The following is a 26,566-nucleotide window of genomic DNA, read 5'->3' as shown; positions in this document are numbered from 1 at the left end:
GTCCGCCTCACAGTTAGGAGGGTGCCGGTTCGATTCCACCTCCGACCCTCCCTGTGTGGAGTTTGCATGTTCTCCTCGAGCCCGCGTGGGTTTCCTCCTGACACTCCGGTTTCCTCCCACATCCCAAAAAACATGCTTGGTAGGCCGATTGTGTACTCCAAATTTCCCCTAGTTGTGAGTGCGTGTGCGGATGGTTGTTCGTGTCTGTGTGCCCTGTGATTGACTGGCAACCGGTTCAGGGTGTCCTCCGCCTATAGCCCGATGACTGCTGGGATAGGCTCCAACACGCCCGCGACCCCCGTGGGGACAAAGCGGTACAGAAAATGGATGGATGGATGGAAAACATGACAATTTGGTATACTTTTTTCAGTGCAATGGAGGTCTCACTCTGGGGGTGACAATGGCGATAACAAACTGCCGCAAAGCCTTGGATGTCCGGTACCAGAGGGCCTTAGAAGAGAGGCAGGGCCCAGATTATCAAAGCATGTTATTGAATGCACTTCAAAATCTTTATTATCACTTATCTCCAGATCATCCCAGTAATGTGTATATGATTAGATTGAATGATAACGAGTAGTTAACAGGTTATTATAGCCATACAATTAATCCGATTAAAATTACTTTGCCACTTAACTGTGCGTTATTGTTTTTTTACATATCTTGTCCCCTAAATTTCGAAACTAACGCATGTTGTATTTTGAAAAATTCACAAGGAAATAGTGCATCCGCCAACCGCTGGCGAACATCCGCCGGAGTCTCACTTGGACCGCCTCTCTCCTCCCGTCAAAATTCGGGTGTTGACGTTTTCGAATCGCCCTGTCAGAAGAGGAAAAGAAACGGAGACGGGAACTCGCATAGGCTTGCGTTACAAAAAAAAAGAGGGGAGAGTCCAAAGTTGTAGCATTTTAACGCAAACGTCAGCAGAAAGTGGAAGCGGCGCGACTCTACAGCTTTCAAGTGGGCAGTGTGTGTTTCATGTTTTACAGCTGGCAGACTACTGTGTGTTGTAAACACGTCTAGTGTACACTTCAGTAGTTGTGACATTGTGCTACAGAGCCAAGGGAAAGGTCTCCTCCCATCGTGTGTTGACGGACACAGCTCGACCCAGTGCAAGGAGACACGGAAAGACTTGTGCACGCAAAGCACCTCGGACAGGTAAGAGACACTCAACGCTTCGACATTCTTCCTCTTCTTCCAGTAATTGCTTAAGGCAAGCTCTCATTGGCCTTTTATTAAAAAATAGAGTAGACCTAAAATTGACAAGCCAAGCTTGCAAATGCGACTTATTGACGCATTCAACAGGTGAGTGATGGAAGCTATAGACTGTTCTGGGCCTTGTGAGTACTAGTCCATGCAGGTTTTCCCCCTGGTTCTGTCTTCTGGAAATTAAATCCACATATTCTTTTACTGATTCAGTTACATTCTGGCTCAATGTTAACTCCCTTTTAGGATAAATCGAATTTCCATTCATCTGTTTCAGACACCCAGAAAAGAATATGGTTTGTGTTAATGTACAGCAAACAGCACTTTGGTAAATTTTTAAAAAGTACATTAGAAAATCTAAATAAGTAAATTGTTTTTCCAAAATGAGATTTTGAGGGGCTTGACTGAGTGAACGGCATCGGGAGCTGGGGTCGGTCTTCTGTTTGTGAGCGTCGAGGCGTGAATTGTGGCCGACAGCAGCTCCTTGTGAGTGTGCTCCATTTCTATGTGTGTGTGTACATAATTGACCTGTGGATCAACCTTTTGTGACATTTTTTGTTGCTGGTATGCTGTGGAATACACTCTCAAAAATATATGAATATTGGGCTTTTGGTTAAAATTTGAGGATGATAATAAATACGTGATGACTTCAACCTCTGTAACTCTTCTGCAACCTGCTGATGACACTCTGAGCTCAGTGGCCACCTCTCTCTGAGTTTGAGATATGGTTGGTCAAATGCTAGGTCTCATGTTAGTTCGTTCCATGATGTCAAATAAAAATGTGAAAAGCATGATTAAGAGGACTGCTAAAATAACAATTCTCATTTAACAAGTAGAAAGTGTATTGGTCTATTTATGAATTAAATTAATTTGTTGATTCATTCCTTGTCCCGTTGGATATCCGCATTAAAAATTAAGAGGTCAAATTAAGTTACAGTATATATAATTTACCCTACATTTTTTTCATCCAAAGCCCAACAACCTATTTTTTTTGTGTGTGTGCGCCTTGGCTTGATCCCTGTTTGAAAACACAACATTATGAGCACAAAATACAGCCGGAGAGTGGATAAGGCCCACTCATTAGCACTCCATTCACCGCCGTCAAAAGCCTTTTCTCACATCACACAAGGGCCAACATCAGGAGTGGAGTGGATGCTGAGGAGTTCGCTCGCTTACTCATACACTGACTTACGGTCTTCATGCTGACATGTACACATTGTTGTTATAAATTACAGTGTTATGACTCATACACGTGAAAAGAAGAAGGATTGGAAGGGAGTACAGTGAAGGGACGTAAACATGCACATAAACATGTAGGTTCTAACCAGAGTAGCAGCGGGAAAACAATGTCACTTTTAGTTGTACAATGAACGATCCAAATGATCTGCCAAAGCTGAAAATTACGCTTATAGAAAAAACACATTCACAAAACTGGTTTTGAATACATGCTTGAACATAATCCTTCCTTTTCGGTAGTCCGCTGATATAACCGCGTAAGAGCGCCTCGTTGTCATTTGTGAGTCATTCAAATTTGGCAGGATTGGTAACACTCATTGGTGTCAAATTTAGAAGACATTTATTTTCACTATACCGGCACTGTAAACATTGTGTATTTGAGCAACAAAATGTTCAACCAAACCATATTATTTATTCTAACCAAAAAGCCTAATGCTAACATGCAATACAAATGTGAAACACAATTGACAGGAAGTTAGTTAGCATAGTTACAAACTGTCAAATAACTACTACTTTAAAACACATAAACAGAACATCCAACAATACAAGCAGCCATGTATTCTCTGCTTTTATTTGTACTTCAGTTGAGGTTGGTACCTTCTCTACCTCTTGTTAATGCTACTGCTGCACTTCCAGTAGTTTCTAACTAAGTCTTCAAATGTCCAAAATGTGTTCTCGTGAATGTTTTGTGCAGTGCCTGCATACTGTAAAAAGCCATAATGAACAGCCCTCTTGTTTGATGCTATCAGGTTCTGGTCATGAGGCCGGCTGCCTGGTGTGACGCCATTAGAACAAACGCTTGTCTTTATTCACACACTCGCACAAAAAAAAAAAAAAGTCAACATTCATGAGGTTGTTATTTTTGTCCCCTTGTTTTGAACGGCAACATTTTGTTGCTCCCGGTAAAAACGTGGCCTTTGACCCTGAAGGACCAGTTTCCGCCCTCATTAGCTCTCTTCTATGCTTTGGTGGGATGGCTTGCATTTGAATTGGCTCGCTTCTGGCTAGCAGCGTTTTCGCTAACGTGGGATGCATGTCAATTGATTAGTAAGACAGAGGGTCCTGTTTTCGTTCCGGGCACAAGTCTAGCGCAGTCTAATATTTTGCTAGTCGTTGCACCGCTAGAAATTTCATTGTAAAAAGAAAAAAAAAAAATCTGTGAGAAATTAAAATTCACACTTTGATGGCATAATAGACTTCCTAAATGATGGGAAATTCCCTGTCCAGCTTTTTGAAAAAGGCATCAATTTGTTTTCAGTCCTTTTGTCTCCATTTGAGTTTAGCTCGCCAAACATTGGCTAAACTGTTTTGGATCATGTGGGAAGTGGCACATGTGGCCGTAACCAATGCTTTACAGGCTCTTCTGGAAGTAGGGTGCATTGCACTTCCTCTCACACAGAATGCTGCCTGACTCGATTGGCAGCTCTGTCTGCGAGCCTCTGACAGTCAGGCCTAAAAGAGCAATACTCGGAGTTGGGATACTATAGTGGAACATGCACCATTCGATAATGCCGATTTAGTGAGTGCAAAGTGAGTTCTTGATTGTCAATATCAAATGTTGTGGTTAGTGAGTGACTATATTACTGTAGTGTTTTGACATAGATAGACATTGTATTCACTGTTATTTTGTTAGCTGTAGTTTTTGCCGTTTACGAAAACTGATTGTGGAAATACTAGTTGCGTAGACTGGAAGTCAGAAATACATTTTCTGGTAAATCCCAGATGTTGCAAAGTGCAACTTCACTTTATGATGATGAAAGGGTGGGATTCACTGTAAATGAGTTAAACTTGTTCCTACTTGTTTTCATGTTCTCCCCGTGTCCGCGTGGGTTTTCTCCGGGCACTCCAGTTTCCTCCCACATCCCAAAAAACATGCTTGGTAGGCCGATTGGCCACTCCAAATTGCCCTTAGGTGTGAGTGCGAGTGCGGATGGTTGTTCGTCTCTGTGTGCCCTGCGATTGGCTGGCAACTAGTTCAGGGTGTCCCCCGCCTACTGCCCGATGACGGCTGGGATAGGCTCCAGCACACCCGCAACCCCGTGGGGACAAATTGGTACAGAAAGTGGATGGATGGATGACCTATAGGATTTAATTTGAGCATGTACCTTTTGCCACATTATCAGTGATGAGGTTGTGCAGTTGTTTCATTTTCGTCCAGTTGTTTTTTTTTGTTTTTTTTTTTAAACCCGCTGGTGTTCACGTGCATGGTGAGAAAAAGGTTTGAAATCATTTGTCTTGGTCATTTTATATCACAAAAACCTGACATTGAACAGGGGTGTGTAGACCTTTTATGTAAACTGTACCTGCTGTGATTTCTGGGGTGTTTTAATCGAGTAGCTTTAGACAAAGTCAGTATAATATCTTTAGCATATTTATATTCATTTTGTAATATCTGTGTGATAGTCATTGATAAACGTGGAGTGTTTTGAACATCGCCTCTGAATGCTCTTGTGATTTGACATATTCCAAGTGAGTGCTATTTTGCTCCTCAAAATGTTGATTGTGTAGCTAGTCACAAGCTTTTGCCTCCAGTGGTTGGCTTTTGCTTGAATTCCTCCCTAGCTAGGAGCACATGTACTCAGAGGAGTGGTGGTGACTGGTGATACAGTCACACCCTACTGTTGGTTTGGCAACGGAACACATGCGTTCGTGGAATACCAAGCTTTACTGGAAGTCGTAATTTGCCCAGAATAGGCCAACTCACTGACATCGTCACTCGAGAACGACAAGCGAAACAAATATAATAATAATTTCATGCGGCTTATATCTGACATTTATGTCTGAAGTATAAACTGCACTGAATGATTGTTGAGCAAACTTTTCACAAGAAGTCACGTGTTTGTAGCACCCACTCCCTAACCAGGTTGACATCAACCTCAGATTTATAGTCAGCAAGCCAGTCAGGAAGTGTTGCCATAGCAACCCTCTCAAAAGGGTAAGAGAAGAAAGAACAAAACCATGGTTGCGTTCTTTTTTTTACCGTTATTCCTAATTACGGTACGAGTTGGAGATCCTCTCAACCACCGGGAAAGAAACGGTCATCTGATAAATAAATGATTAATTGCATCTTTGTGTCTGAGAAGGATAACAGTTCATTTTAAAGTAGGGGTGGGTAAACTTTTTGCACCAAGGTCAAATTACACTTTTTTTTTAAAACAAAAATTTACACTTCAATATTGTACTTTTAATAAAAACATACAATGGTTGTGCTGCTCCTTCTAATGTGCATGTCTTGGCCACAAGGGTTCAGTATAGTGCAGTCATACAAAAATACAGTACCGTATTTCCCGGACCAAAAGGCGCACCGGATTATAAGGCGCACCTTCAATGAACGGCCCATTTTAAAACTTTGTCCATATATAAGGCGCACCGGATTACAAGGCACATAAAATAGAAGCTATACTACAACAAACTGCGGTTGACTAGGGTTACGATATGCATCCACTAGCCAATAACCAATGAGCCCTCTGTAAACAATCGCATTTCTCTAACTATCCTATAAAATGATCAGAACTGACTAAAGTTCGATCTAACACCTTGGTACTGCTTACCTATGTTTCCCTTCCATATCGATCCGTAGATTTACTCAAAACATTAACAGAGCAGCCGATTTTGACATGAAATAGCCTCATGCGTATAGCAGCTATCACTACAGCATTAGCCACCCGCAAACTCTCATGAGCCTCAGCAAAGTGTAAACAATCGCGTTTCTCAAACGAGGGCTTAAAAAATGATCAGAACTGACTAAAGTTCGATCTAACACCTTGCTACTGCTTACCTATGTTTCCCTTCCATATCGATCCGTAAATTTACCCGAAACATTAACAGAGCAGCCTATTTTGACATGAAATAGCCTCACGGGTACAACAGCTATTCAGTGACGCCCCCTGACCACGGTTGCCGTAATGCTGGTAAGCGATGTGACTTTGTAATTTACTAATTGTACTAAAACGTACTGAACATTTTGGCAGAGCACTGTGTACAACCAGTATGGATCAACAAATTCATAAATTGATCCATATATAAGGCGCATTGGCCTATAAGGCGCACTGTCGGCTTTTGAGAAAATTTTAGGTTTTTAGGTGCGCCTTATCGTCTGGAAAATACGGTACATGGAGGCGACAGACGGTCACAACTGCTCAGTAAACGTCAGTCATCTTTAGTATTAGTCTGCTGGAGGGTATTGTTATATTGACGATCCACCTATTTGCAACATTGATATTTGTTCACCCTTCAGAAGGTGTTTCGCATTGTTTAATAGTATTAAACTAGGTCATGTTGATGTTGAGGGTTAGGGGTTAGGGTTAGGGCTCGGTCATGTTGATGTTGAGCCACAGATAAATGCTCCCATCAACCCTGAGCTGACAAAGTGCACAGTAATTTACTTTTACGTAAATGTAAATAACAACTGGTAACAATTAAGTGATAAAATTGTTTAATTGCTTGATTTTCTTTTTTCTTGGGAGTTGAACACGGGAGATTTATGTGACATTCCCACATCTGTAAGTTGGTTTATGTTATCTGATCTTATAACATCGTCAATCAAATTCTTTACTATATATTTTTTTGCTCAAAATTTAGATACTAAATGGTACCTGGTAAAAAAAAAAAAAAAAAAAAAACTCTTATTTTTTTATAATCACTGGAACCTTATTTACTGCACACCCAGTGCTTAGTATTGCAACAGTCGTTCAACTTTACTGATGTTCTTTTGCCTCTGGTTCGTAAATAGGTTTGTGGTGTTGTCCCATGATGTGGCCGCTGTTCCCAAGTTGGATTTGCTCAATATCTTACTTTGTCTTCCAACATGAAAAGTCCATATTGTCAAATTTGCACTACTTTTATTCAGATCTAAATAAATCAGAGTTGGCTCAGCAGACTCTCTTGATGATGGATAATATACACATAGAGTGGTCATGGGACACTTTTCCTTGGTGACCAAGTGGGATTGTAATGAACTAAGAACACTGTGCAGTTTCAAAATGTAAAAATAGCAGCACTAGCAATTCTAAGATAGCATTTGTACCGCAAACAACCCAATTGCACGGCCATTGATTGACTTCTCGTCGTGTTCGGACTCTGATTGGTTATTCTTCCTTGGACGCGGTGGTTTAAAAATAAAAACTCCCCCTTAATTAGACATCTTTTTCGTATCAACTTTCAAACTGTTAGCAAAGCATTTTTCTTTCTATATTTATGTGTGTGAAAGATTCCATTCATTTTTTAAATTGATTGATGCCAACATTCAAACATGGTGCTGCGTATACCCGTGCGTGCGCATGCATGTGGTTTTCCGGAAAGATAGGACACTAATGGCTAAATGATTTAGATAGAAGACAGCAAAACAGTTTAAAGGTTATTTATAGCGGAAGGATGCGTGGCCTAGTGGTTAGCCTGGCTTCATCACAATTCAGATGTTTGGGATTTTAATCCAGACTCTGGTCTTCCTGTGTGAGTTTTGCAAGGGTACTCCGGCTTTCTTCCACATTCCAAAAACTTGGATGTTAGTAAGTTCATTAAAGGCAAATTGGTCATAGATGTGAATGGTTGTTTGTCTTTACGTGCTTTGGGATTGGCTGACAACTAGTCAAGAGAAGTCACCTTGTGGCCAAAGTCAGCTGGGATAGTTCAATTGTGACACTAATGAGGACAAGCAGTGTAGAAAGAAGATGGATGGATGGATGGATGGATGGATGGATGGATGGATGGATGGATGGATGGATATGGATGGATGGGTGGATGAGTGGGTGGCTGGGTGGTAATTTATAGTAACACTACAGTAGTGACAACTGAAGATCTATATGTGGCCTTGTTGTCATGGTCAGGCGGCCTTGTGCAGCCCCTCCTATCCACTTATCACATGACTGTTTTCCATCAAGGAGACTCGAGATGACATTAACAAGCTCAGTGTCTCCTAAGATTTATCAAGCCATGGCAAATATTTCATGTCAGAAAACGTGACTGCACACCATCAAACGGAAATGTCTGTTTATACAGAAAACAATGAAATAGTGATGAGCTTGTCTCAGTGTACTCAGAAATATACTTGGTGTGTGATGTATGGCAAGATAGGAGTACAGTAATCCCTCGCTACATCGCAGTTCGATTATCGTGGCTTCAGTACATCGTGGATTCCCCCCCCCCCACCCAAAAGAATTGACAAATTCAAAATAAGCCTTCTAAATTGAGGAATTATGGCACGAAAGTCGCCCACATGCCAGCAGAAGGCAGGTAGTGTACACACAATTGCAGTACGTACACTTGTACCTTTTTATAAAAAAAGTTGCTATAATAACAAGAGTTCTAAAAACATATTTACAGTATTGTACCTTGTTATAAAAAAATTCATAATAAGAGTTCTAAAAACACATTTACCGTAGGTACACTTGTACCTTGTTATAAAGACGTTGTTATAGTTATAAAAGAGGTCTATAATCATATTTACAGTATGTATACTTTTGTTACATATGTCACACACACACACACACACACACACACACACACACACACACACACACACACACACACACAATCATATTTATATTTTTATTATTTATACATTATTTTTTTGTATGTCATTTATACCATGTATTAATATACACTGCTCCCAAAAAATTAAAGGAACAGTTTTTTATCAGGGTATGGCATGAATTCAATTAACTTCTCTGATAAGGTTTTGGTAAGGCACGTGGCAGAGGGGGTTGTTAATCACTTTCAGCTGCATTGGTGTTGATTGAATTAACAACAGGTACACTAGAGGGGCAACAACGAGATGGTCCCCAAAACAGGACTGGTTTTGCAGGTGGAGGCCATTTCAAGCTCCTCCCTCTTGATCTTTTTTAACTGTTTTTCCACAAGTGTTGGCTTTAGCAAGAGTCATTATCACGACTGGAAGCATGAGGCGAATTCTTAACCCTCCTGAAGTTGCGCAGATTGTCCAACTCCTCCAGGATGACACATCCACGCGTGCTGTTGCAAGAAGATTTGATGTGTCTCCCACTACAATCTCCAGAGCATGGAGGAGATTCCAGGAGACAGGCAGTTACTCTAGGAGAGCTGCACAGGGCCGTAGACGATCCTCATCCCATCAGCAGGACCGATATCCGCTGGTTTGTGCAAGGAGGAACAGGTTGAGCACTGCCCGAGCCCTACAGAATGACCTTCAGCAGGCTACTGGTGTGAATGTTTTTGCCCAAACAGTCAGAAACAGACTTCACGAGGGTGGCCTCAGGGCACGACGTCCTGTAGTGTGCCCTATGCTCACTACTCAGCACCGTGGAGCTCGATTGGCATTTGCCATAGAACACCAGAATTGGCAACTCCGCCACTGGCATCCTGTGCTTTTCACAGATGAGAGCAGGTTTACCCTGAGCACCTGTGATAGACGTGAAAGGGTCTGGAGAAGCCAAGGAGAGCGCTATGCTGCCTGCAACATCATTCAGCATGACCGGTTCGGTGGTGGGTCAGTGATGGTCTGGGGAGGCGTTTCCATGGAGGGACGAACAGATCTCTACAGGCTAGAGAACGGCAGTCTGACTGCCATTAGGTATCGGGATGAAATCCTTGCACCCATGGTCAGACCCTACGCTGGTGCAGTAGGTCCTGGGTTCCTCCTGATCCACGACATTCCCGGCCTCATGTGGCAAGAGTATGCAGACAGTATCTGGAGGATGAAGGAATTGACACAATTGAATGGCCCTCACGATCACCTGATCTAAACCCGATAGAACACCTTTGGGACATAATGTTTCGGTCCATCAGACGCCGCCAGGTTGCTTGTTAGACTTTGCAGGAGCTCACTGATGCCCTTAGACAGATCTGGGAGGACATCCCAGACACCATCCGTCGTCTCATTAGGAGCATGCCGCGACGTTGTCAAGCATGCATCATTTTTTCACTTTGATTTTTGGGGTGTCTATATACTGAGCCCTGTGCAGGCTGAAAACTGTTATTTCCATCAAAAGACGGGACATCCTTTTGTACCTGAGATATTAAACTGTCCATATCAGTATAGATATCCAACTTTTTTTTTTCACCATTGAAATCTGATGTGTTTTCAAAGTGTTCCTTTAATTTTTTGGAGCAGTGTAGTATATACGTTCATGTTTAAAACTATTATTTAATTTCTAATGATAACATATGCACTTATATGGTTTAATATACACTTCTTGATACACAAACAATGTATGTATGTTAAAAAAAAGGGTGACACTACTTTGCAGATTTTCACATATCGCGGGTGGTCTTGGAACCAATTATCCGCGATAAACGAGGGATTACTGTATACAGATCAATATTTCTTTGTACCATCTAGTGGAGAAAATATAAAACGCATTTTGCTGTTTAGCCTGTCACTGTCGCTGGCATAGAAAAGTATTCTGTGACTCCAGATATTATGTTTTCTGCTTCTACTGCATGATTGCATTTTTAAGATTATTGCTAACTGTTCTTATAAAATATTTTAATCTATATTATTTTCAACCCTTTAAATTGTTTGTACCCTGGAAATTGTTCCAAACATTTTTACATATTTCCAGTACTGTACTGCCTTTTATTCCTTATCATGCTAATTGCATGCTATGTCCTTCCACAGCCACAAAAGAGAGCTCCCACCCCATATAAATTCGTGGACAAGTCTTGATCTGCAGTTACCTCTTTTCGGCACATGGTGGTGCTCTTTGTTAATTTTTTCCTTGAGTTGAATCATCAACGTTCCAATTACATCAACTGTCTGTCTCCTTTCTCAGAGGCTCACACCATCTGCCTTTGGCATCGCCAGGTCGGCCCACCTTATTGTAAGTTTCTACCCTGAGTGTTCATTATACTTTTATTCTATTGTCTACAGCAAGTGTGGGAGAGGAAAAAACAGGACTTTCTCGTATACCCGATGTTGGGCACCTGATACATGAGTCACTTTACAGTTATTCATCCTGCACGGCGGCTTGGATTGTGTGTGCATCATCGTTTTCTTGTCTGGATTATTTACTGGATTGATGCAGTATAGTGCCAACAATACAACTTGAAGCCAGTCTTGCATGTTGGTTGCTGCAAGATAATAAGTCAATACAAAGCCAAAAACTGACCAAGCAATGGCTCATAACTTGGAAAAACTGAAGTTGGGGCTCTTGGATATCAAGATACCTAACGCCAGCCCACTACAAAACCCTGTCACATGTTAGAAGAAATGCAACTTGCAAGAAAGGCACCCCCACCACCCTTGCCCTATATTGACTTCCTGGTTCATACACATTCCAGACTAGTGCTTAAATATGTAACAGCACTCATTCTTCACAGATGATGTGCATGTTTGAAGCACTCCCACTCACAGGAAGACGCACCTCTTGGAACTTTACAATACGTTGTTAACGCTGATTAGCCGTACACACTCTACAGCACTTGCCCAAATTTGGTCATATCCTGCCCAACGTGGAAAGTCCGGCTAGTGTAACCCAGTTTCCTGTCAGACAGGTTGGAAAAAAAGAGAAAACAATAGGATGTGACTTTCACAAAGTCCTGCTAACACGCAGCAGTTCCTTCAGTGTATGCCCGAAAGGGGAAATTGTCATTTTGATGGATTGCACATTTTGTTTGGAACTTTTAATGAGTCTACGGGGAAGTAAGTCCTAGACATGCATTTAGACTGCAGCCCTGTATTGACCTAAAGGGCACCTGTAGTAGATGCTGGGTACAAGTGTCTGATGATGCATCTGTGAGCCCCCCCCCCCCCCCCCCCCCTCGAACGTTTTGTCCCGTGCCACACTACGTCTTTGTCTGAGCAGGTGTCCAAGCCGTGCATAGTCGCAGCTTGTTTTCTTGTGTCCTCGCAATCAGGTGTCTCTTTTACAAACATCCCCATTTCATTTGCATTTATTAAAGTCATTTATTCTTGCGTGGGGCGCTGTGGAACAAAGTCCTTGCTATATGTTAAACACAGAAAAGTTTCGACTACAGTGACTTCCTTGTGTAGGTTACCTCTTGAACTTGAAGAAAAAAAGTTCCCTCTCTTTGGGTCTCACACTAAAATGATTGTGCACATTTTTTTTTTTTTTTGCAAAAGGACAATCAGCTGTTGGCTTTGCAACACAGTTTTTCAGCTGGCTAGATGCAAAGAAACATATTTCTTTGTGTACACAGTCACACAGATAGCTTATACTTTGTAACGTGACCTTCAGTCGTGACATATAAAGCCGCTATTGTAAATATGAATTGTGCATGTAACTTTAAGGATCTCCTGTAAGGTAACGTCCTTATCGTGGTTGCCGCATAGCATGACATGACTGCTTTTGACGACGGCATGTGCCGTAATGATAACGTATGTGTAATGTGTATGTAGTGCGCTAGCATAAAAATAAATGGCGTATGCATGAGTGCCGCAGGTGGACCTACTGACCCCCGGCAGTACGGCGCTGACCCCTTTATGAGAAGTGGTGAGTGCACAAGGAGAGAGGAAGTGAAGGGAGGAGGCGACGATGTAACTTTTCCAAGGCATGAAGGGGTTGCCTGCACAGGAAGTGGCCTCAGCGTGACCCACAGAATGTCTTTCCTGCGCCCGGCATGTCTTTGAAAGTGTTAAATGAGGAGGGAGGCAAGGCCATTAATGCAACTGCTCCTGATTGATAGGATTTTTTTTTTTTTTTGGTCTGCCCCCGCTCTCTATTGATGTCACTGTGAAATGAGGAAAAAGGTTGACTCGCGTTACGTTAGCCTCACGTATCCTCGAACCACATTCCGATCAATTTAGTATGTCACAAGTTTGTGGATCATTCAACACGTATGAATCAGCCTGTTTCTGGTATTCATCCTTCTTGTTTCCTGAATAAATTACTTTAAATGGCATTGCGGTGAAGCCCCGCCCATTCGTGTTTCTCAATTGACAAATTCATTCTCTTTTCTTTCTCTGGAGCCTTTTTGTGTTTTTGTGCCCTACCTCAAATGCTCTAGATTGTAGATGACTGCACTAAACTCTGACTAATAGGAAAATCATAATTGTATTGATAAAGGGCTACATCTCAAAATGCATGCCCAAGGTGTTTGGATGTCAAGGAGCCTGCGTAGCATTTACGGCGAGTCTTCACTTCAAGTGCATGGGTTTTTTCAAACTCAGTTATTTTTTAAGCCTTTTTTTTTTTTTTTTAAAGAGGAAGTCAACCCCCCCAAAAATTATTGACAATAATATGTTGTTTGTGCTCCCACGAGTCTGAACACTGCATTTCTGATTCATCTTGTATTTGTGAAATTGGAGTTGAGCAGCAAAATTCCCTCGTTTAGCCACTTGCTGTCGACTGACAACCAACCACTGCTCCGCTTGAGAAAACTGGTGCGCTGTGATTGCTTGTGACTTGAGACCTGGCAATTATGTCATTTTCAGTTGACAAGTACCAAAATGGCCACCCTCATGAGATGGATAAAAACAGGTGGATTTTGCCTGTCTAATTCATATTCCAGAAATGAAATATTAATCAGAACACCTATTGCATTTCATATATGCAATAAATGATCACTTTAATTTGTGACTGAGATTTGCCATCTCATTAGTTTGGCCTTCATTTTGACTGAGAATTTACATTGCTTTTGAATTGTCAACATCAAAACATCTACGTATTACCTGGATCTTAGAACTTCAGTGTTGGAAAGTCACATCCAGATGCTATGAATCAGTGTTAGATATGTGGACTGTGTCCTTGTCTGTTTGACTCCACCGGCATGCACGTATCAAGATATCTTGTGAGATTAGACGTCAGGCAGTGGTCACGCACGGCGTACTGTCTTCAAAGCATGTGCATGTCATTCTTGTACAGCAAATGTTCCTTCCTTCCTCACGATAATTTGGACTTAACTGCACTGAGATAAAACTCAGTGACAGTTCTGGTTATCTTTTTTTTTGGGGGGGGGCAAAGTGTTTTTTTAGTGTGTGTATTCTCCACCATTGTGAGTGAGAAGTGCGTGTAAAGCAAGACAGACTGTGGTTTGAAAGTCACCTAACACTCTGGAAGTGTGCACTATTGTCCAAGATGGGCCCACTGTGTCTTGGACATGGTTTATGACTCTGAAAAGTAGCTTCCCCCCCCCCCTGCTTAATGAGTTTAGGTTTCAAGTATCTGATGTCATCTGCAATGTGATCCCTTTACGTTTGCAACCTTCTTTTCGCGCCCTTCTAGCTAAGTGCGCAAATATTAGAAAGTGTTCAGATTCAGGAAAAGGAAATCCACACTAACCCTCAGTGACCTGGGCGACCCGTTGAACTCTGATCTGCAAGGGCAAAGGCTGGCACTTTGCAGGCAAATAAATTTCTCGTTGACAGGCTGAGCACTTTTTTAAATGTCCTACGGTTTAATGAGGCAGAACACTAATCGATGTCCTGTGCAACTTGAGATATAAGTTAAATATAACTACTCAAATGGTACATAAATAAATAGTCTTGTTAGGACACCAACAATACATAACGTCAAACTAGGGATGTTTAGATGTTTAGCAAAACTTTTTTTTTTTTTTTTCGGACCAATGGCGGTGCGAGTGTTCGATTCTTGAGTAATCAGAAATACCAATACCAAACACCGAGACCACGCTTACGCTTTATATATAATATCACCCTCATAAAGCAATGACAATTTTTTGCAAGATGCATTTTTGGGGATTTGTAGACATTGCTAACTAATTAATTGCACACTTAGAAATGGGCCAACCAGTCATGCAATTTGGAATTCTTATTGCAAATCTGCACAGGGGTCTACAGATTGTGATTCCTGGTTGGCTGGACAATTGCTTGCACAAAGCACTGGAGTACGGGTAAGTCTTGTGTAAATTGTCCAATTAGAAGATGAGATGCCCAACAAAAAAACAAAAAAAAACAAATAATGGCGAGTTTTGCATTCCATTTTGCCATTTTTTTCGCCAAGCTGTAATAAGAAATCTTGAAAAACAGGCCATCTCTTATAACCTTTACGTCGTTCTCGAATGAGGTGTGTGCCGTTATCAATTCTTCCATCCGTGCGTGCCGTTGTTGTTTCACCTTCCCCGCCTCATATCCAGCTGGGAGCCGAGACAGTTTGATGGCCTACGAGCAACACAGTCAACCTTTGCCCTCGTCTGCTCCACCTTGGTTGGCACCAAGCGTTTGTTACGTACATGCGATCGTCCGGGTGGGCGGAGACTGGAAAGACTGAATTCGTTTGTTTATTGTTCCGCATAGGCAGGGCAGAATTGAGATCCATTGTGTAGTGTCCCTCTGTCCTTGTCATGAATAGTAGCTTTCAGAGGCAAGGGGGAGTGCGGGCATAGGGCACACAATAGCTTTAGGTTTTATGGCGCTCTTGTTGCCGGCCGCTGATTCTTGGCTCGGGCCCAAATGCAACATACACACAGCTGCGCAACTTGCAGAACACACATCTACTACGCACACGCGTGCACACATTGACATGAACTCTTATCTATCCCGAGTCGCAGCCCTTTTACTGCACCTCTCTCCTCATTCAGTCCTTTGCAGCAAACGCTGCTCATTTTTTGGACAATACAACCGCTAACCCCTGTTTATCGCTGGGATACAGACCCAGACAGCACTTATATATATTTTTTTACTCTTCTCTCATTACTACCAAGCAGGTTGTAGCAAAACATGGTGCAGTAAAGATGTGCCACTTGAAATTTGAACTTGACTGTATACTATAAAAACAAATCATAAATTATGATGTACCGTGACAGAGCTGACCTATACCGTGTTTGTTTTCTGCAGAGAATTCTTTCCGGCACCTTCTCCGCCTTTGTTGCCTTTTGTCTTCTGCATGTCACCGTGCGTCTGCAGTGACGTCGGAGCAGCATTATCTGCAGCATGCCTGTGTTTGTTTTGGGCTGCTCTAGGCTTGATAATGGCCTATTACTGGGGAACCAGAGGCTCTTAGGCACCTCAGTGGAAACTGCAGGGACGGGACCTTGATCATTTGGATGATACCCAGCTGGCACCCACACGGGTGACTAAGTTGCTAACGTTTTAGGCTGAAAGCGCCTCCTTGGTAGCCAGAAACAACATAGACGACGTGTGAGCGCCTGCACCAAAAATAGCCAAGTGCTAATGATATCATTGAGCCTGCCGCCCGTGGCAGACGCCTGGCATCCTGTGCATAAAAAGAGGGGCCTAAATACTTACTGAGCATCAACAAAGACATGGCTGACTACATTGGGGCCCCTCCCGTGCAAGGAATGCAGGGAGGGGAAAAAAAAAAAAACGATCCCAACCGCTATCCCCTGCAAACTGCTTACGATTACTGTACCACACACACACTGTGTTCCCCAAACACATGAAAAGCATTTCAAACTTAATAAATAAATAAATAAATAAATAAATAAATAAATAAATGAATAAATGAATAGCCACTCAGCAGAACATGCACATGCACGTTAGAAAAACTCTTGTGCTAACAACCCAGGCTAAACTTAGCTCCTTCTGACACTACTACTTGCCTATTAGTCAGGGCTTTGGCTCTATCTTGTATAATTTTAAGGCATTACTTAAAGAACACAAAAAAATGAGAATAGGTTCATAGTTCACTCATTGGTACGTCATGTACTTCTAAAAAGTCCAAATCCTATCTACGCAGCTGCTGCATGTGTTGCATGCATCCATTTTGGCTTCACTCTCCTCTACCACATTCCAACTTTCACAATTGATCATTTGCAAATTCAACAATAGCCAAACAGCATTGCCAGCTTGTAACGTCCCACTCAGCATTTCAGGAGCTGTATTTTGATACTCAGATTTTTTTTTTGCACTATAACATAAAACTAAATGAGAATAACTATTGTGCATAGCTAGTGAGCAGAACTCCACCAAGGCCAAATAATTTTGTCTGTTTAACTTGTGTAATTGTTGTGCAGGACAATACTGTTCCACCACTGTCCTGTAGGTGGGGCCAGTGTGCATCACTGTGCTGCCCTTGAAATTCAAACCAAACAAACAAATTGCATGAAAAAAATATATATATTTTAATGGAAATGGCCTGACAAACATGCATTTCTCAGCAAATGTGATCATCGCACATGCACCGGTGCCGCTTTTAGCCATTACGGGTTTGCATGATTACTTTGTGTATTGTAGTGACTGGACTGTCATTGTAACATGTCCACGTTTGACCATATGCAAACTGCGCCCCTCGGTCACCCCACGCAAGCCAGGAAGTTTCCCGTGCCCCCGGTTTATCGCACTTATCTGTCATGATGTCAGGCAGTCCCTGACACCGATGCTGCTCCTTGTCAGTCTTGTTCCACCGCATGTGCAGTCAGTCTTGTTCCAAACATCAGCATGTTTGAGGACACTGATTAGCTCTCTTGGTCAGCTATCTGACTGATGTGCTTACTTTATCTAAGTTGACACAACGCTTTGTTTTTGGGAGCTGCAAAATTATTCTTGATTTGATTTCTTATTAACTCTTTGAACTTTTTGCATCAAGAATGTCCAGAGTGATGCATTTGATAGAAGCGGGTGACTAATTTTAGCCTGGGTTGTCAGTGAAAGGTCAGGAGAGTATCGTGGATTTTTACCTAATGCGAGTGGGTCTGGAACATGTCCCTATGTGATAAACTGGCTTCACTGTACAAGGTTTTTTTTGTTGTTAGTTTTTTGTGAGGATCAAATTTGCAAATTTTGCAGCTTAATCCCAGCAATAAGGGTTTTAGTAAACCAAAAAGCCTTATATTCTACTTGACTTGAATGGCTAGCATTTGATTGACTTTGTTTAAATATTTAGTTTGACAATAAATTTCAACCTGGAGTGGCAATAAAGGTCTTGAAGCCCTACCCACAAGTAGCCGGCCGGGGATTAATGTACTAGACTGCAGTCACGGTACAATTGGAGTGAGCCACAAGAAATTGCGCATGAATCTCAAGTGTGGAAATGAGTCTCGACTAGTCTTCGGTCTAGACAGTTTGCACATCCCTGTCACATTCAACTGCACTTTTTCCTTTGGTACCATAAGCAAACTGCACAAGACATTTCTGTTGAACTGGAATTCTTCACAGCAATGCAGGAATAACAACATTGTGTTTTTCTGCACTGCCGCATGTTTAACCATTAACCTTTGCACACCCGCCCTTTTCGAAGAAATTGTCTTTCTAAGGAAGAATGAGGACCTCTTAGCTGATCACTCAGTGACATTCTTGCAGGCTGGCTGGCATAAGAGAACACTGCTTTCCCAGAATTTCCTTTTGTTCTAAATGTGCAGTGTGGGTTGGTGGGTGGGGTCGTGTCAGCGCCACTTATCTTTGCAAACATACCTGCTCTTGAGGGGTGGTGCTGCGGCTCTGGCTCTCATCAGAGTCCTCGCACCCAGCGTCACCAGCTATTTTTCTGCTTCCTTCAGCTGACCTCTCGCTTTGTGTGATAATACTTTGCTTGTACAGTGGAACCTCTGAGGTTCAACCTAAGCCGTCCACGGTCGGCATTTGTTTAGTTTCCAAAGTGTGTTTTTCCACCGGAAATAATATAATATTCCTTCATGCACTTACTTACATTTTCCTATTTTTTTTGTTTTTTTAAAGAAACTGCTTGGTCACTTTCACTTTATTGGATGAATACTAGCAAAATTAAAATGTAATAATTATTATTATTCATACACAAACTGCTCAACAGGATGCAGAGTAGCTAACGGTTAACAGGCTAACTTCCAGACGCTAATCAATTGATTTATCAGCACAAGATTGGATGCTGAAAATGTTGTCTTGGCATATGATGATGATGATGATGATGATAGAACTTTATTTATCCCACAGCGGGGAAATTTACTTTATGTATGTATAAATAGTATAAATTATTAAGTATAACTTTACTATATATATATATACACACACACACACACACATACATACACATACACACACACACAATACGTCTTTGGTAGCGCCAAAATTATTAAGTATAAATTTGCTATATATATATATATATATATATATATATATATATATATATATATATATATATATATATATATATATATATATATATATATATACATACACACACACACACATACATACACACACAGACACACACACAATACGCCTTTGGTAGCGCCAAAGTCCTTAACCAGTGTCACAAAATTATGGAGTAGCTATGAAGAAGTCTAGTCAGTGCCAGTCCCGGGTCAAGACAATTGCACGTTTAATGTCAGAAAAAGCAGCCACAAACAGAAACTGCTTTCTTTTCTTTTTTTTTTCAGTGGGAAAGTAATGATGTCACCGGTGGTTCTCACAGCATGAGCGAGTGCTTGACCACACAATTTAGTCGCTGCTTTACCCCTCTCGCAGCAAGTCTCACCAACCCCTCTGGCTCGTAAACAACAGGACTGATGACTGAGTATTACTACGTTTTATAAACAGGCGACCCAAGTAAGAACAAGTTGCTGTTTATACAACGGTGGGGGCTTGATGTGAAGTGAGGGGTCATGAGGAAGGTGTAACTGGCGACGGTTTCTCACTCAGCTGGAAAAGTGCTGACTGGCGACAGGGAGCATGAGAAGGCTACTGTTAGCTCGGCCCTCAGACTGGGAAACTCCTGCTTGCACGGTTCATAATGGGAGGGGTGCACATGAGAAGGACGTGTGTGTGTGTGTGTGCTGTGTGCGTGTGTGCGCGTGAATGTGCATGTGTGTGTGCGTCAGTGTGTGCGTCAGTGTGTGTGCGTCAGTGTGTGCGCAGCTACACTAGAAGCGGCAACTCGTCAACTATTTTGTGGCTTGAGTCCAGGCCTTTGAACTCTCCTTTGTCCGGAATAGCAGACATCAGTCCAGACTCCATTTTGGCTTTTGTTACGCATAATGTTTGTCACTTACACATCATAAAGGTTGCCACATAATTGATGTGGAAAGAAATGGGTGCTGCAATTAGGGTGGCCAAAGACACGGCCCAGATATTCATACGCAGACTCGTTGGCTTCACTTGCCTTGTGTCTTGAAGACACATTAAGACATCACACATTTTGTAGTTCTAAGAAACATCGAAACATTTAGCACAAACTTTGACATGCTCACAATAAAACGAGGTTGGGGGCAAGAGCTGTAACTGTCTTGTAAAGCCTGAATTACAGTGCACTTAATTGACTGCCTGCTGCTTCAATTCACACGCATGCTAACTGCTGTCAGCTGTGCAGAGGATGAGGAACAGCACTTGACAGGTTCTGTTTTTTTTTTCAAGACCTGGAGAGAGAGTCACGCTTGTCAGTACAATTTCAGCGATTAACAAACGGCTAAATCAACACATAATGAGAGGATGACTACTTAAGCATTACAATGGGTGGACCCTAATTAATACAGAACACCCAAGCAATCGTCTCCATTGCCGGGATGTGTAGACAACAGATGTGGTTGCGCCTTTGTTACTTAGAAAAATGGTTTGATGTCACATCATAATCTGTGAGACAAAAGGTGGTGCACAGGAGTCATTCACCTATAATAAATAAATAACTCAAGACCAGTGGTTGCTACAACGTCACAGTGCTTCTTAGCCAGGAATTGCTCAGGGCATTGTGAGAAGGTGCGTTGCTATGGTGAAGCAATATTAGTTGTCCTGCTACAGCTCTCACCTAACTTGATTGATGTCTGGCACAGTCAAAAGAACTCTCAGTTTGTCCTGGAACTTTTCAGACATATGTCTTTTTGCACTTTTTCCCTCAGCACTCGATCTGCAGCTTCCTCATTTTGTCAATCCTTGAAAGTACCCTGCAGGACCACACAGAGTGTACACTAGACTGGGCTGCATTTTCTTTTCCACTACAGCGGTTGCTGTTTGTATTCGTCAGCAGCAAAATTTAAGAGTTTTCTTTGGAGTGTTGCTCTTAACGCTACTGAGTCATAAGGCTTCTCTGTTCTTGGATCTTTGAACGCAGACTTAATGAAACGCATGTGTGTGTGTTTGTGTGTGTGTGTATGTGTGTGTAAGGTACAACACTGCAGTGTGGCAGCACTGCTCTGGTGGTCCAGGATGTCTTGCATGTGTGCAAGTGCGCATGTGCATGGTCTATTTTTGATTCTCAGTGTTAATTTTTTTTATATTTTTTACATTGCATCAAACATGATATCTTCCAATTGCAGTTTGAAACTGGACCAGTGGCTCAAGTCGCTGTTGGCATCACATCACAGGGACTGAGTTGACATGCCAGCTAAATGGTTGCCTGGCGACATTGAAGTCTTCCCGCACTTTAAGCGCCAACGAGAAGAAAATGATTACTTATGTCTATTTATTCTCAAGTTACAGTACAGTTTTCCAGTTTTTCTAAAACTGGCCTCTCGTGATCCCATTGTTTGCCCGCATCTTTCCCAAGGCCATTTCACACAAAGGACTCAGTTTCTTCATTCCTCCCAGTCAGCAGTGTGATTAAGAATACAGTTTCCCTTTTCTTTACTAAACGGGCATTTTGGGCGGAATGAATTGACTGTTTGCCGGGAAAGCGAGGTATGATGAGGAACGACTCACCGGACTTTCTTTTTTTTTTCTTCAGATTTGTTTGCAGCCTCTTTCCTCATATGATTTCATTGTCACCTTAATTGAGAGCAGTAAATGACCCACTCAGCACAAATGTAAATATTTTACATGACTTTTTTTTGCATTAAGACTGATAGGAAACTGCTAACTCTGCACAAAAAACAGACCCTGAGTTTTTCTTAATAAACTTGCACGACAAGACTTCCTGCTTCACTCATCCTGTTTGGATGAAAGGATTTTGGTGCCCTCTTCACTTCCACCAGCCTTCGTGACTAAGCTCCCAGTAATGACTGATCCCTTTGCTATGCGCACTTTGAGTTGACCCATCCATGTCTCACGCTTGTTATTGCAGACACCCTAATGTCTACAAATAAAAGGTGTTTACTGTGGTGCTTCCAAGTCAGCAAATAGAGAATTTTTTTTCTGTCCTGTTTTGTACTTGTATTTTCACCTCACTCTTGTTTTTGGCCAAACAGAAACATCCACGTCATAATTTGATGTGTCGGGATCTCATCCTGCATTACAAATAAGATAATCCAAAGTTTGATTTTTTTTCTGCTTTTAAATGTGAGTCTAATTGCCAAATCGCTGCAATAAACCAATTTTCTCTAGTTCACCTTATCAGACAATATTTGTACTTTATTGCAGTATGTGATCTATATTCGGGCATATTCCAGTAAAGCGGTGAATGTCTTGTCTTCAGAAGTTTCCTGTTGCCCGTTAAGAATGATGTGGCTGTAAGCGGAATGTGTCTCAAGAAGAACAAATATGTTGCAGAATGTAGTAAAGGAAGTCATGCGTGTCATTTATTGCAGTTGGGGGAAATCTGCTTGCAGCGGAGGCAGGAACGGCTCAACTGGAGCACACACGGTTCTCACATGTAGTGTCAGACATGTTGGGGCTTGTTCCCTTCATGTCTGTAAATTATTTACACGAAGATTTACAGGAAGCAAAATCCTGTTCAACCTGCTGCAGCATCATCCCCCACCCCTGCTGGAATCTTGACCTCACTTTCGGTTTGGTTTCTGAGTGGGGTAAAAAAAAAAGAAATCCCCATTGTGTCAGTTGGGCATAGTGAACATGAACATGCTGAAGGCCTGTCACAAATGACCAAACTTATAATTATTATTATTATTACAATTCAGATGTCATTGTAGTGCATGTGTCCATAATGAAGTTGGCTTTGAGTTCATGTGGCGCCGCGCCAGATAAGCAATGTCACTTCTGGGAACAATGAAGCAAGAGGAAGTGTGTAAGGATAAATGACGTTCATTAACCCCAATGTTGTTTCTTTCCACAATCAGTTTGGTGATTTACAGCCTTCAGCTGCTGTACGCAACAACTTTGCTGGATATTGTTTTTTAATCTTCCCGTCATTCATTCAATTTATTCCATTAGAAAGCATAAAGAGTTTCTGTGAGTACATTAGTTGTGTGGTAAATTACATCAATGTTGTGCACACTTGATTATAGTAACATGTTGGACAACACAGCCATGCAGTCTGATGTGTCATGCTATAAAATATTTTTTATCAGCGTCACGTTTATGTTGAAGCAAAAAAAAAAATAGTGGAAGCATTTAATTTCACATGATCTATTGTACACATTGGTGCAATATTAAAAGCGTGTCCCTGCTTTTGTCTCTTCCAGTGTTGATAGGCCAGGATGTCTTCAAAGGCTCATAGTTCTAATAACATCGCCCATGCCAGGCGGACTGTACAGCAGCTGAGGATAGAGGCCAACCTCGAGAGAATAAAGGTACCTTCTCATTTTCTTTCAAAACATTCGGGGTGAGACAAAGGTGATTTATTAAAAAAAAAAACGATGATTGTTAGTTGAGTAATGTTTGAATTTGCTTCCTTCTATGCCCGCAGGTATCGAAGGCCTGCGCAGACCTTATGACTTACTGCAATGATCACTCCAAGACCGATCCTCTCCTCATGGGCATCCCCGCCTCAGACAATCCCTTTAAGGACAAAAAACCCTGCACTATATTGTAGGAGAATACCACTCTGCCTTTACGGGAGTCATTTTTGGCTTATTAATGTTGCTGTGTTCTGTTTGTCGGGAGGAGTGAGGGGTGGATCGTGATCGTATTATTACCACGGGCTCGTCTTTTTTGTGTTAACAAATTCCTGGCGCAACCATGGTTTTGTTTTGTTTTTTTCCCCCCGACACTCAAGTCTTTAATCGCCACGTCGCCCGCTCTTCAGTCTGCTACTATAACCACGAGCAAGCCTTTGGCTGCATGACCTAACTGGCACCTGCTGGTGGTCCTCAGCTTAATGATGACTCTTCATGGGAAGCGACTGTTATCATCTCTCTGCAGGTTCATGCAGCCCTTTTTTTGATAAATTTTCCTTTCGCAATTTTGACCCGTAACTTTCAATGTCCAGTTCGAATGGCTAAAGATTCAGGGTTATTCAGTTGAGCTTGTTATCGTGGCGTTCGTGACAATCCACATTCCATGGGTTAGGGTTATTATTAATATTGAGGTGATGATCAACTTGAAATGTCAGCTTCAGACACGTTTCCTTTTTTAAGTGTATTTTGTAGTTCAACAAATCTTGCAATATAGATTAAACCCCTGGTTTATCACGTGGCAACATTTTCAAACCTACCCGCATTACTATAGAAAAACCCTATAAAAAATTAAAGATATTTATTTTAAAAAAAATCCTTAGTGCCTGTTCTCCTGCTCTTGCTTGCACAATTCTGCAAAAAAGAAGCACAGCTTGCTTGCTTCAAGCTGTCACTTCCAGTTGAAGTTAAGTGGAAAAGCAGAACTTGTCCAGTTAAGCATCACCACACAAGAATAGAGAAGGACAATACATTAGTCTTATTTTGTGCTTGTGCTTGCGGGTTATGAGGAGAGCGAAAGTTATTTCTGTTTGTTTTTTATACAGTTTAATATTGCTCATTAAAAAAAATTCTTGTGGAGAAAAAAAACAAGGGTGGTCATGGAACAAATTGAACTCAAATCTCATGGCTCCACTCTCGTATTTAATTAATTATAGTTACAGAGGAAGTCAACCCCCCAATTTTTTTTGTAATAGCATGTTTGTTCTGTGCAGCCTAACTAGTAGAAACACCTCGTTTTGATTAATATTTGGTTGGAATATGAATTAAACAGGCAAAATTACCTGGTTTTATCCATCTCAGGGGGCGGCCATTTTGTCACTCGGTGTCGACTGAAAATGACATCACAGTTGCCAGGTCACAAGTGATGTCATTCTCAGTCGCCAGCAAGTGGCAAAATGGCCGCCCCCTAAGATGGATAAAAATGGTTGCCCAATTTTCCTGTTTAGCTCATATTTTGGTGTTCACGTTCTCTTTAAAATAATTTCTAAATGTAATTATTATTTATTATTAAAATAAAAATATTTTACATGTTTTTCATACACATTTTTACTTTTTTTTTCTCCCTTTTTAGACCTAGTAATCTACAAATGACCCTTGAGCACAAACTCTCCAAATCATAGATTTTGATAGCCCAGTTATAGGGTGCCAAAAATGAAAAAAAGTCTGCTGACCTGTCCTAATGGTAGAAACATGCACATCAATCCAAATTCTGGGGGTCCATTGAAGTAAAAAAAGATGGACTAAATGTCTAGCCTTACTTACGCTTGCCTTGTATTCTGAAGAACACTTACTGGAAAAACTGTGTACTTGTAGGATGAAAGTCATTTTTGATAATACTCTAACTGCACCGTGCCATCTTTGTTTCTGCGCGTGGTGCAAAGCCTCATATCCTGTTGCACTTGCCTGGTGCTTCTCTTGTTCGCAGTTATTGTTATGTAACTGTTTTTTTTTTTTTTTTGGTTGTAACAGTTAATTCTTCTGCCATAAACCTCTTAAGAAATGTTTAGCTTGCTACTGCCATGTCATCTTTTCTGTCCATTAAGCAACTTTACTGTATAACTGTCAAAATCTGCATTTTGAGGAATGTCTTTATTATGAATATAGTAGCCTTTGTATGAAGATGGACGAAGTGAAGCGCTCCAATATCTCAATAAAGATGTGTTGTGTCAAGAGGATTGGTGCTTGAAAAAGTCTACAGACCCCTGTTCAAATTTCAACTTTTTGTGATATAAAAAAAAATGTCTGAGGTCAAACATTTGTGGCCCTAATTTTAAAGTGAAGCATTTTTCACCTGTAATTTTCCTCTGATCCTTGTTAGAAAACACACAGAAAGCCCATTTTTGCAATTTTGTACTGTATATAAATCTGTACCTGACCGAAGGCTGGAAAAACCTTGGGCCTCCCTCACCAAGGCTGTTAAAAACCGCACTGCAGACATTTAAATGGAGAGAACCTGCTTTTAGCTTTCGGAGAGTTGTGTTACTATTTTGGGAAAAGGGCTGCTTTGTTTTCATTCTCTGTTGGTGGGCTCTTGGGTGTTTCTGACTTTGTTGCTGTCCGGACCTGATTTTCTTGTATTTAGTTACATCCCGACCATGCAAGCGTTCCTAATCAAGTATCAGCCGAATGCCCTGCAGACCTGCAACATGCAGAGCATGGATACGCAATAATGTGCCACAGTGTGAGAATCCAGCATGGCAGTTACACTGTCACTGTGTAGGAATGTGCTGATGAGAGGGAGGGGGGGGTCTACGAGTGAACTGAGTTCTGAGTGAACTGCAGTGGCACCTTGCTTCCTGCC

The 26,566-nt window shown here is 41.6% G+C and overlaps 1 protein-coding gene across 6 annotated transcripts; it reads left to right on the top strand.

Moving 5' to 3' along the window:
- Positions 1–753: 753 nt before the first annotated feature.
- On the top strand, positions 754–25,935 carry LOC147046501 (guanine nucleotide-binding protein G(I)/G(S)/G(O) subunit gamma-12-like). Of its 6 annotated transcripts, XM_085930089.1 has the most exons (5): positions 754–1,155; positions 11,033–11,107; positions 11,187–11,234; positions 23,554–23,661; positions 23,778–25,935. In XM_085930089.1, exons 4-5 carry the CDS (start codon positions 23,569–23,571, stop codon positions 23,901–23,903), a joined length of 219 nt encoding a protein of 72 aa, XP_085786215.1. In that variant the 5' UTR covers positions 754–1,155; positions 11,033–11,107; positions 11,187–11,234; positions 23,554–23,568; the 3' UTR covers positions 23,904–25,935. The 6 variants fall into 6 exon arrangements, 4 of the variants coding, with proteins under 4 accessions (XP_085786215.1, XP_085786214.1, XP_085786216.1 ...); XR_015068204.1 differs by lacking the exons at positions 11,033–11,107; positions 11,187–11,234 and having other exon boundaries at positions 754–957; positions 1,055–1,155; XR_015068205.1 differs by lacking the exons at positions 11,033–11,107; positions 11,187–11,234 and having other exon boundaries at positions 754–957; positions 1,036–1,155.
- The last annotated feature ends 631 nt before the right edge of the window (positions 25,936–26,566 follow it).

The sequence above is a fragment of the Syngnathus leptorhynchus genome, chromosome 14, assembly GCF_054491065.1.
Source record: "Syngnathus leptorhynchus isolate UIUO chromosome 14, UIUO_Slep, whole genome shotgun sequence".
Lineage (NCBI taxonomy): Eukaryota > Metazoa > Chordata > Actinopteri > Syngnathiformes > Syngnathidae > Syngnathus > Syngnathus leptorhynchus.
This window is presented reverse-complemented; position numbering and strand designations above follow the sequence as displayed.

Excerpts from the sequence above, each read along its gene's own strand:
- LOC147046501 (XM_085930088.1), top strand. The coding sequence starts at position 23,569 with ATGTCTTCAAAGGCTCATAGTTCTAATAACATCGCCCATGCCAGGCGG. Across the intron at positions 23,662-23,777 it reads CCAACCTCGAGAGAATAAAG|GTATCGAAGGCCTGCGCAGA; the intron begins GTACCTTCTCAT and ends CTATGCCCGCAG.